Source organism: Nanorana parkeri, unplaced genomic scaffold (genome assembly GCF_000935625.1).
Source record: "Nanorana parkeri isolate BGI_ZX_2015 unplaced genomic scaffold, ASM93562v1 scaffold70, whole genome shotgun sequence".
In the NCBI taxonomy this organism is placed as follows: domain Eukaryota; kingdom Metazoa; phylum Chordata; class Amphibia; order Anura; family Dicroglossidae; genus Nanorana; species Nanorana parkeri.
The window spans coordinates 1,645,298-1,657,837 of record NW_017306338.1 but is presented as its reverse complement, the minus strand read 5'-3'; the positions used below and the strand labels follow the sequence as shown (position 1 = coordinate 1,657,837).

The 12,540-nt window shown below is 41.3% G+C and overlaps 1 protein-coding gene across 1 annotated transcript in view; it reads right to left on the bottom strand.

The window, feature by feature from the left end:
• LOC108804711 (probable beta-D-xylosidase 5) overlaps window positions 1-12,540 on the bottom strand; it is a 21,202-nt gene that overhangs the window by 7,326 nt on the left and 1,336 nt on the right. The window contains exons 2-9 of the mRNA XM_018576563.1: window positions 11,907-12,067; window positions 11,048-11,207; window positions 10,134-10,304; window positions 8,157-8,248; window positions 6,820-6,977; window positions 5,147-5,250; window positions 3,829-4,053; window positions 1,261-1,346 (exon numbers count right to left, since the gene is read on the bottom strand). Of these exons, the coding sequence (XP_018432065.1) occupies window positions 1,261-1,346; window positions 3,829-4,053; window positions 5,147-5,250; window positions 6,820-6,977; window positions 8,157-8,248; window positions 10,134-10,304; window positions 11,048-11,207; window positions 11,907-12,067 (1,157 nt within the window). The remainder of the gene's footprint in view (window positions 1-1,260; window positions 1,347-3,828; window positions 4,054-5,146; window positions 5,251-6,819; window positions 6,978-8,156; window positions 8,249-10,133; window positions 10,305-11,047; window positions 11,208-11,906; window positions 12,068-12,540) is intronic.

The window sequence follows — 12,540 nt, the reverse complement described above, 5'->3', positions numbered from 1 at the left end:
CACTGCATACACATGTCAGTGATGTCTTCACTGGGTGACAATAATTAGCATTACATTTAAAAAAAATATTTTTTTTAAATACAAAAAGGCTAATATATACTGTATATAGTAACATGACTTAAAGAAGACCTGAACTGGGGGAGCTGTATCCAAAAAGGCAAGTAAAAGACAAAGCACTAGTCCCCAGTATTGCCTGTGGCCTCCCTGCAGTTGATCTTTTTCCCATAAGTGAGTTACCATGCTTTGTTCCATACTTTGTCTCTGTGTGGAGGAGGCCATCTTGGTAGAGGAGCAAGGCTTTGCTTCCTCATGTCAGAGCTGCAACCTGATGACTTGTGATCTGATGACTGGTGGGGTAATATTTAGGGCTATTACTGATTAAAATTTTCGTGTTCGATTAATCGATTTTTTTAAATCGATTAATTATAACGCATATACAGATCCAACTACATTGGCCTATACACAAAGAGCACAGCAATGAAATAATAAAATGAACTAGGATCACACTAATCCAGCACGTTATTAATCTCGCGTGCCCCACTCAATATGGCCGCCGGTTGAGTGGGGCAACTCAGAATAATAACGTGCTGGATTGGTGTGATCCTAGTTCATTTTATTATTTCATTGCTGTGCTCTTTGTGTATAGGCCAATGCCTTGGCTGGTGCTCGTGCAGAACAAGTTTCTTGGGCAAACTCACCGGCCCAAGTGGCTCCGTCGGCTAACGAAGGGAAGGGGGGGAGGAGTCCAGTGACGGCACGGACATCTACCCCCCTTCCCTTCGTTAGCAGACTGAGCCACTTGGGGAAGGGGAGGAGTCACCGGATCTCCGACGGGACTCCCAGAAGCCGGTGGAGAGGCCTAGTAATATTTAAACAGCAGAATGAGGAGTCCAGAAAGAACAGATCCACAGAATGAATGAGGCAGAAGTAGTCACCAAATTTGCTGAGACCTGCAGTCATGCGCACAGCACCTTAGATGATCTCACGCTGCAGATATACAACTATGAGGCACAAATCACTGGAAGTGCACAAATAGTTTTTAGGAGGAGTTTAATACAAAGGGTACATTTTCCAGGCACAAATAACATTTCTACATGTTTCCAATAATATACAGTATAAAAACTTTTAGAGTTTAGGTCTATTTTAAAGTAAACCCGTACTGTATAGATGTAGGCTGCCATTGCTTACCTCCTTCTAAAAATAGACAATTTTGACATCTACATACATTTCTAGATCGAGATATCCACTTAATGACTCTACCTGGGAGTTATAATATACTGTGGATCTGGATATGGTTCATAGTCTCCAAATAGTACTTTGGGATCATTGGCAAATGGACCAATTACCTAAAGCAAAAGCACAATGATAAAGAAAGAAATCAATAGCAAAATCCATAACACATAAAGCATGACTTCATGAACTGTAAAGACTTTTGGATCAGTTCACTGGGGTATAACACCTGTGTCCTTTGCCATAACCATCACTGTTCCCAGCAATGTGATTGCTTTTTTCAGCTCCTATTGGTTCTCACTGGTGAAAATAACGATTGTTGTGGCTTAGTCAACTGATCCTTATTATTTAAAGTCATACCAAAGTGTACATATATTCTGTAAATAAGCAGAAGACGTATGCAAAACTAAATGTATACATGCAAAAACAACATATATACACACACCTTAAATTATGTCATCCAGAAATGAACCCTTTTAGTGGCAAATGTTTTGGAAGAGAAGTATTAGGAGAGTAAAATGTACTTTCCCCAATACTTGGAGCCGACATGGAGCACTGCAGTGGTCACACATCAGCTCTATATGCCAAGAGCTCAGCGATCATGTAACCACTGATTGCTCAGTTCATGGTCTCCTCCCTGCAGAGAGTGATGACTGTCAGGGGGATAACCCCCTCTCCTCTGTTTTGCCAGTGGTTATTGGAGGAACAGACAACAGAGGGAACAGGCACAGCTGGTTCTAGAGAGACAGAGCTAGCTCTCCATCAGGAATCCAGGTGGATATTGACAATATTGTCGGGATCCTGACTGGCTGCAGAGCGGCTCTGCACTGTCAGCATATAGTGGACACAGGCAGTAATCCGCTATATGCTGACATTGGGTCACAGGCGCACATTTGGTTTGGCTTTACTTCTTTTAAGTTTAGGGGTTAGATTACGAATATGCAGCAGGTTTAAGCATTCAGATCAGGTGACAGCAAACCCGTGCTTTGCCCATTTAAGAAAAGGGAAAAAGCTTCCTTTAACCCCCACCCAAGCTATATACACTCACCTTTCCTTCACTCCCCAGCCACTCCATTTAGTGTGTAAGCCAAACAAAATAAACAGTACTTCTGGCTATGGAGGAGCATGTGACTCAATCCATATGACCGCACTGGTCTAACAAGCAATGTCACATGGTGAGCACAAACAACTGTGTAAGCTATGACTCCATTGACTCATACCTTACACAGGGCTTTCCTTTCCCTCCCAACAGCTAAACATAGAGGAAGGTAAGTATGTTCTGCCAAGGACGCCTGCATTAAATTGCACCTGATGGTGTTGTCCTGCATGAATAAAAGGTTCACCTTAAGGGTTCTATTTAGGATTAAGGTTAGGGCAAACAATAAAATAATGGGAAATAAATGGCCATTGCTTCTTCTGCTGAAGTAAATTTACATGAATATTTATATTCTGTTTTTCTCAGCATTAAATTATGTTTTCATTATACATTTTAAAAAACAGCAACAATAAACAAAAACATCTGGGCTTTTTTTCCTGACACTTAAAGACTTTTTCTCATTACCAAAGAATTCATATAAGCCATTATTGTGGTGGATGTTAGTCTGCATCTTCAGAATCTGTCTGCGACACCAGCAGGTTATGTGAGGTCATCCATGCTCATTTTACCACTGCTCAGTAGAAGGATTGGATACCATTGAGGAACACATACTTTACAACTGGTCCAAGATCCAAGGGTACTAGAATAGACACTCATCCAAGAATTCCAGCTTATTTCCTGCTCACTTCACCAACACACTATCTTAATGTTGTTTATTGCAAAAGTTTGTTATATTGTTACAGCTACTTGTATGTATAAGTATATTATAAGTAAGAAATATCCATAGCTATACCAAGGGTAGCAGAGTAAAGAGAGATTCTAAGTTCAGTACACTGATTAAATCGGAATTAAAATACTTGTCCTCATGATGGCCATTTATAGCACCATCTGGGGTCAATGACAGCTTTCTACCGACCCAGTGTGATAGAAGACTTACGAAGTCTATGTAAACCCTAACAATGGATTTATCATATTTGCTCCCGTTTGGTCTGTTAAATATACCACTGGAAGCATTTAGTTAGAAATTAAAAACTATTCTTGTTGATCTTGTCAGAAATTCAGAGCTGTCCTGTGCTCTCTGGCTGTGTTATCTAAAAAAAGACTATTTTGCCATCCAGGTTCCTATTTTGGAATACAAGTAATTTAGTTTCTATACTAGAGATAGGAAGACAGTGGGAGTGGTTGAATAGTTTAGCAAAAGACAATGGGCAGGGCTGACACCACTCAGTCCACAAAAGTGCTGTGTTGTCAGCCCTCAATAGGATACTAAGAGTTGAGTCAATTTCTGGCTGATCAACAGGTATGTTTCCGTACTTGTAAGGTCTTTAAAAAGGATAAAACATGGGCAAATGTGCGTGGCTTGCAAAGTTGTACTGCATATGTGTTTTTCATTTTGCCTTGATATACTGTATGATTCAAAACATGTTTCAAAACACATGAACAGCTACAGAGCCTTTTTGTGTTTTGTAATTTACAATAATACAAAATAAAACATATCTTACCCCAAACTTCTTTCCTTTGATGCTCAGGAAATCCAGTGGTAATGTATCATTCAGATTCTTCAGAAGGACAAAGCTCTTTATAGCAGCTTCCACTGCAAGGTCTCTGTGTTCTTGGCTCTGAACAGAACTGAGGTCTAAAGCACTGTAAGGATTCATATCTGGAGGGTCAAACTCTCCCAAGCGCATACGAGTGTAGAATAAGGGGTATAAACGTTCTTTCACAGTCTACAACCAGATAATAGCCAGTAAATGAAAGTAAGCTTTCATATTTTATAAGAAAATAAATTAAGCAGAATGCAAAATACAGGGTACGCTATTTATGGCATAATAAGTGCGCTTGTTGGATGTAGTAGTTTATTTATCTTTTTGTTATCGCATCTGTAAAACAAAGCTGATCAAACTTGAAAGCCTAATACTAAGATGCCTATTTCTAAACAATTTGCAGGGCCCTTTACCCGTTGAATACCTGTGAACGTTCATTTGGGGGTGAATAATGCCAAAAACAAATGTTCTTAATATATTTTTTTTCACAGTTGGAATGTAGTGTATTGTAACAATACATTATGGCGACTAGATAGAGTTTAGGAGCATAGGAAATAAATACTTTTTTTCCTATGCCTCTCAGCTCCATTTAGAAGGTATAATGTATTATTATAACACTATATGTGAAATGGGAAAAATATATATTAAGAACATTTGTCAAAACTAAAACCCACAGGGATGGATTCGCAAAGCTAGGGGCCTTGTAAATTGTTTATAAATGGTATATAGGTCACCCTTATATATTAGGGCTGGTAATGATTATAATTTTCCTGTTCGATTAATCGAAATTAATAGGAATCTAGCTATGCAATCGTATGCCCTTTTCTGACTGACGGTCAGGATGTCCGATGTCAGAAAATAAAAAACGATCGCAGGGAAAGGTTTAATCGGGAGAGTTGGGATGTGTACTCACCAGCCCAAGCGGCTCCATCAGGTAACGAAGGGAAGGGGGAGGAGTCCAGTGACGTCACGGACATTGACGTCACCGGACTCCTCCCCCTTCCCTTCGTTAGCCGACAGCCACTTGGGGAAGGGGGATAGGAGTCCGGTGACGTTAATGTCCGTGACGTCACTGGATCTCCGACGGAACACCCGGAAGCCGGCGGAGAGGCGAGTACGGATCGAGAGAACTTTGATCGATAAAAATAATTTTGATCGATAAAAAAAATTAACGATTAATCGAGGGATTAATCGTTAATTTCCGCAGCCCTATTATATATCCTTATTTCATAACTAAAGCCAAAATAATATTTTTATATTACTGTACAATATTTACCTCCATAGTGATATTTCCATATGTGACTGCATCCTTTATTCTCATGAAGACATTATCTGCCAGATTGAAGGACAGCTCCAAATTACATCCAGAATTTACGGAAACTAAAAAAAAACCAAAAAACAGTATATTTAAAAAAAATACCTCAATTCAGTCTCATACAGCAAAACAAATGTTTGCATGCACTGTAAAACCAACAAATTCTGAACACATAAAAATGTTAGCAGTATGTATGCTATCTGAGCCACAGCACAGGAACGCTTGCAAATGTGTTGGAAGTGAGACAAGAAATACGCAAATGTGGCCATTTGCTCTGGTGTTTAATCACCATGATAGGGCCTCTCTCACATATGGTAAGTGACACTCTATAAATACATCTGCTCTCCCGCCAGTGTTGTCCTGTGCACCCTGCAGTCCTATCTTAAAGGAGAACTATGAGGTAAGTGTTTTTCCCCATAGTTCTCTTAAGGGTAACGGGAGGACACAAACTAGCGTCCTCCTGTGACCCAAAGCTCAGTATATCGCGAGCTACAGCTCGCGGTATAGTGAGACCACCGCAGCCAGGACGGATCCCGACATTACTGTCGAGATCCACCCAGCTGCGTGATTGACAGCTGGCTCTACCTATCTAGAGGCAGAGCCAGCTGTACCCGCCCCCTCCCCCGTCTGTTCCGCCAGTCATCGCTGGAGGATCAGAGCGGGGAGGAATCCCTGCAGGGAGCCGTGAATGACAGTCACGGCTCTCTGCAGGGACATGATCGAGAAGTGAGCGAGCGACGGTATGTGTTCGCTCACTTCCCGATCTATTGAGCCGACCTGTGACAGTTTCATTGTCACACGTCAGCTCGAACTATATGAGGTTGAGTGAAAATCACTTGCCTCATAATTCTCCTTTAAACAATGTGATCAGGAATTGTGTAAGGACAACAGAACATCTACTCCTCTCCTATGGAGGAAAGGAGAATGGGAGGTGTCCTGTAGTCCTAACATGTTTCTTCCTAGGGTGACATGCTACTCCTCCATAGATACCGTACAGTGAACGAGTGTTGTTGCCCTTGGACAGGAACAGTAATGAACAGGATCACCAGGTCTAAATAAAGGAAAAAAATGCATGAAAAAGAAAGCTAGTGCAGCAACCTCATTTAGGGACTAGTAAGCTGCAATAAATTACATTTGTAAGTTTAATTCCTGGGTTTTGATACACTTTAACTATATCAAAATCAGTCAAAAAAACAAATAACTCAAAATAGAAGGACTAAAAAAAGACCTGCTCACCTCTCTTATTGGTAGTATTGGGGGAAGAAATTGCATTTCCTTAGAGAGCTCACAGTTCTCATTGCAAGGTCTATGTCTCAGCAGCAGCAGGAAGCTGAATGGAGGAGACATGGGGGAAAGAGACCTGTGAGGACATGCGAGGTCAGCCACAGGTAATTTTATCCCAGAAAAGTGTGACCCTCTTGTGATTGTCACCCCTTTGAGGACCTGTAGTATGAGGATAAATGGTCTAGTTATACATCCTACTAATTATGCAATGTATCACCTTAGGTCACATTTTTCATTGGATTTCATGAATTCAGACAAAACAGCTACCAAGGCATTTAACATTAGCCACCATAGCTTCACTTGTTTTAGTAAGTCCACTGATATATTTTAATAAATACTTCCAACCTCACCTATTGCTGTCTCCAGGAAGCTGCTGGTGTAATTGTGCGCCATCATGATAAATTCAATTGCCCCTTCATCACTGACAACGTAGCCTTGAAAGCCCCATTCCTTGCGAAGGATGTCTGTCAGCAGCTTCTCATTGGCACAAGCAGGAACCCCATTCACTCTAATAAAAGACGATAACAGTTTATTAGGGTAAAATCCGATTTACTGATGGGTGTTTCCTGGGCTGTCCCTACACTATTAGTCTCTGGGGGGCAGGAGTGCTGTCAGTGAATCATCGTTCCGGGTGGGTGTTGGTGCTGTCAGAGAATGGTCATTCCCGGGTGGGGGGCTGCTTGCGGTGGAGTCAGTTAGGTTCTGTCAGTGAAAGGTCATTCTGGGGCATTAGGTTGATGCTCTTACCTCTCCAGCGGCTCTGTCCAGTGTCCTGCCCAGCTCACTGACGTCATTGGTTGCCAGGAGCTGGGCAGGACACTACCCAGAGCATCCTGCTCAGCTTCTGACAACCAGTCATGTCAGTGAGCTGGGCGGGAAGCCAGACAGAGCGTCACAGGTTGCCAAGAGTTCTTAGTAACCTTTGACGCTGTGGCGGCCCCCTGCCACCCCACACCTGCCGCCCCCAATGAAATGCTGCCTGAGGCAACTACCTCAGCTTGCCTCCTTATAGGGAAGGCACTGGGTGTTTCAAAAATAGAAGCTTCAAGTCCCACAAGTAAATGGTGAGTGGAAATAATAGAGCCCCACTAACCTAAACCTGCGGAATCTGCAAACCCCTCCTAGGCTGTCAGATCCCATGTATAATCAAAGTTTAGGATTACTAGACATGTTTAAGTGTGACTGGTGTGGCTGGCCAGCAGTCATTATAAGTGACAACAGTGAAATATATAACAAGGTATAATCATTGGCCTTTTTAACTTGAATTTGCCAATAAAATGCCAAAAATCAAAACACATTTAGGTATGACATACACTGATATAGGTATAGATGTGAATTGATAGGATTTCAGTGACAGAGAACAGCAGGCATAAATGTGAGTATTTTGGGTGTACTTTAGGAGTGATTCCATAAGTTAAAGAAGTATTAGTGTGAGAAAAATTTTATTTCTGCGTGTGTCTCTACGTGAATAGGAATTGACCTCCTAGGAGCTGCCCCTCCAGCCTGACGATTTTATCACAAGGAGTAATAAAAGCTGTTTCTTGCCACAGGAACAGTAAGAGAAAAATAAATTAACATAGATCATGCTCTAGAGGGGAATAATAGGTTTGAGGGTGAATTTGGGTCAATTTGCTTTGAACATACTTTAAAAAAGATTTAACGACTTGCAGCACTCTGTGATTCTTACCTGTTGTAGCTGCACATGACACTGTAGGTTCCTGCTTCAACACAAGCCTGAAACTGCGGCAAAAATGTCATTCTCCAATCTCTTTCCTCCACCTGTTGATTAATAAAATCATAGTAATCAGTAAAGGAAAACATAAGAAACTGCAGAGGCAGATACAAATACAATCTTGAGTATATATAAATCGGCTTATGCCCTTAAAACGAACAGGGCAGCCAAATTATCTGGTTTTCTATGTACAGGCAATGCTCTCAGTACTGTATGGATGCAAGTGACATCAAGTACCTACACATCTAGATTACTTACTTACTATGAAGGATTCCAGCAGAAATATCTCATATCTGGAGTTAACAGTTACGCCAATCTGAGTGATCGTATTAACCTGCTCATCTTTGGATCCAGAATAGTCCTTTTTGCCAAATAACTTTAGTGACTGAGGGTACAAATCATCAATGGCTAGCGGCAGTGGAAATCTTTGCAGGCTTTCAAAACATAGGGCCCCTTCCTTAAGCTGTGCCTTGTAAAGCTTGCTACTATTTCCATTGCAGTAAGCCATTGGAGGCATTACATTTTGCTAATTTTGTTACTCTGATAAGAGGTATTATACTCAGGCCCAGATTCCCCACAAGGCCAGGCCTCGGGGTGGCAGGGCGCAGAGGGGCGGCAGCAGTGTGGAATCCCCCGCCTTTGTTCCGGGCGGTAAGTTGCCTTCTACATTCAGTCCTGCTTTGGGAAGGCAGGACTAAATGTAGTGTGGGGAAGCCGCTTGTTCGTTTACAAGTGATTGCGGTGATGTTGCCGCGATCACGTGTAAAATGTGTGCAGCCTGTCCGTCCTTCCCCCCAAAACCTCTCTCCTCTGGTTCCGTCCTCCCCCCGGCCGCCGAGTCTCTTTTCACTGGCCGTCGATGTGGGGAGCAGAGCGGCAGGGTTAAAAGTAACCCTGCCGCTCCGTGTATACAGTGAGAGGGGAGAGCTGTGCTCTTCCTCTCTCAGCTGTCACAAGAGTTCTAGCACAGTGCTGTGCTAGAACTCCTGTATTGGAAGTGACAGGTTCAATAAGGAGAACCTGTCACCTCCAAAGGCTATCAAACAGGGGCTTGTTAGCTAGCTCCTGTGTGATAGCAATAAAGTTAAGTGAAAAAATAAATTTAAAAAATTAAAATATGAAATAAAAAAGGAAATTCAATTCAAAATAAGAAAAAAATTATTAAGAAAATTATAAAAAATAAAAAAAAGTAAACGATAAGCTAAAAATTTAAAAAAGTGATCAAAAAGTTGAAAAAAATAAAGAAACAATAAAAAAAATAAAACTAACCCTGCCGCCCCTGCCATCCGGTTGCCTTTCTCCCTTGATGGGGGGCGCATTGCAGAACCTGGCCTTGGGGCAGCAGGGAGAGTAAATCCGTCCCTGATTATACTGGATATATTCCACGCCTAACCAATACTAAATGGCCTGTTCAGAGAATTCAGAGGGTAAATGCTTCATGATGCATGAGGGTTTTTTCTTTCATATTATTACATTGTCTAGATACCTGGAACTCATAGCAGTATTACCTTTTATACTTGCATAACATATTATTTGATAATGTAAAATCTTTTAAAATCTAATACATACTTTGTGTTGACAACACAAAAACAGTGCAGAGCATATTGTGTAGAATAATATAGATATGCAAATACTAAACAGACCTTAAGTATTCAGGAAGACAGAGAAGCTTCTGGAGGAAAATCAAACACCACCATGTCATCATAGTGAGAGATAGATAATGTTGACCAAATAGAAGCTGAGGCAACAAAGCAGATTCAAATGTTCCTCACTCATGTTGGACAAACAGAAGGGACCTTGTTTTGGCAAACTGATCAGATCAAAGAGAGACTAACAATCAAACTCTTTCTATTATAACTGAATAAGCCATGTGTACATCAGGGATAATGCATCTATGCACTGCACCTTTGTGTACTACACCCACTACTGTACCTTGGCATCAAAACTGAATCTTGACACTGGCACATCCTCAGGGCCCCCATGTACATCAAAATGTTTGCAGCCTGCATTTGCTTTGATATACCGAGGATGGTCTCCCTGCAGTCCTTTCACAAATGCGGCAGCTAAAACCCCACTCAGATAGGGGTCTTCTCCATAGGTTTCCTAGAAATGAAAGCACATTAATGATAATCTGTTCAACCAGCAAGTGAAAAGTAGAGATCATGTTAAATACCATTGGCTGTATGAATTTCATCTGGGTCATTATTTGTTTGTCTGGAGTTCAGCTTTTACCTAACATTTAATACAGGAATAGGTTCACTTTAATGTTCCTCACCCCAGTGGCACATACTCAGCTTTTTTCCCAGCTACTCTATTCAGCTGATGAAAAAAAGAGAAAGGTGTTAAAGACCTCTACTAACAGCTCCACCTTTTAAGTTACAAAGTTCAAAAGAGAATGACAAGACTTGTTCAAGCAGACAAGAAATCCACTGCTGCTCAAAAAGCATACTTTGTTCCACTCCTGTCCACTAGGTATTCGGTTTACCAAAACTGAATACTGACTGAAGACTTGAATGACTGAAAACTGGAAAAATGTTGCCTGGTCTGAAAAAAAACTTCATTTCTGATGAGGTATGAAGTTGTTAGTGTTAGAATTTAGTGTTGTCACAGCATGCGCCCATCGACCCATCCTCTGTTTTATCAGAAGCACAAGCTGCTGGTGGGGCAATGTAAGGAATATGTTCTTACAATAAATTAAACACAATACCTACTGAGCATTGTTCCTTTGCCATAACTTCCCTATGTATTGTTGTTGACCATGTGCAAGCCTTTATGGGTACAAGGTAAGTGTACTTAATAAAGTGAGTGTATGTTGCTTGAAATAGAACAGAGTGTCAGTAACTTACTTGGTTTCGTCCCCAAAGAGGATGCCGCATGATATTTATCACAGGACTGAAGCAGCTGAGTCCAGTGTGGTCATCATAGTTGCCAATGGACATGAAGTAATTATGTTTGGCTCTCACTTCAGTGGCAGTAGCATTAGCTACTCTGGCTATCAACTCTGGGCTGCAGATAAAAAGAACAAAATAGTCCAATGTGCTTACCTTGATATCTGAAACCATAGGATGTGGGACTGTAGGATGTGCTAGTAAATGTCTCATCCACAGAAATATTTTTTCTATTATAGTGTCTTTTCATAGTTAAAGGTGAAGCAGGTAGCTTCTTAAAAGTCTAGGATACACCAACAGAGAGATCTACCTGCCATGATTCCTGACCATTTAGGAATTTTGTGTGTACCCACTGACCCCTCCTTGTTCCTGATCTTCCTGTTGCATTCTCCAGAATTTCAAAACGGGAAGATTGGGAAACCCTCATAATGGTCACAGCAGATCTACAGATACAGGACCTCAAGTGTGGACATCGTATTAACAAAGTTCCAGAGAAATATAAAAAAATGATACGTTTACCAAAATGTATATATTAGTTTTGGGTAGATATATCTATATCCCTTTCTCTGCTGTGAGAGCCTGCTGCTGGGTGAAAAGGCTGACTGCTGATTGAACACTATAAAAGTAGTTAAGTTAGTGGCTCAAACAAGCATAAGTTTTGTTTGTTTTATGCTATGGACTTGCTATACAAAGCACTCTTGCACTGAAATGGTGTTCGTTTACTATCCTGCTGAATAGAAGTGCAAGACAAACCTGCCTGGACTGTTCCTGCCAATACCAGTTTAGTCTGTCCCACTTAGAATATAAAAAACAATACCTGAATGATGCAGCCAGTCCCAAAGCCTGTGGATAAGAAGTGGCCCAACCTGGGGCTTCGACATCCCCTCTCAAACACTCTGTGTTCCAGGAATAGGGCTTCACACCCAAGTGAGGGATTGCTGGAGCTGGACCATTTTTCAGGACACCTCCTCTTGCCATCTGAGATTCAATACAAGTTTATCAGTAACCATAACTGTGATTTACATAGAGATGTATTAATAACTATTTAAACAGTATAAGCTATTTTTAATAGATACAATGTTTTGTTAATGGCACAAATATGAAAGTTTTTCATAAAATAGTACAGAGTGCAATACAATGTTGAAACATATTACCTAAAAGAAATGTGTAACACCCTAAATTACCCATCACTAATATAAAAGTTATATAAAACACAACAACCAGGGCCGTCCCTATATTGAAGCAGCCTGTAGTCACACCTGCTGCCCCCTCTTTCCGACCAGAGCATCCCAGGTTGCTAGCTCTTAGCAACCTGTCATGCTCTGGCTGGCATCCTGCCCAGCTCACTGCGTCACAACATCACTGGTTGCCAGGACCTGTGTGGGACGCTATGGCTGGTGTCCCGCCCGGCTCCTGGCAACCAGTGATGTCAGTGAGCTGGGCTCCATGCA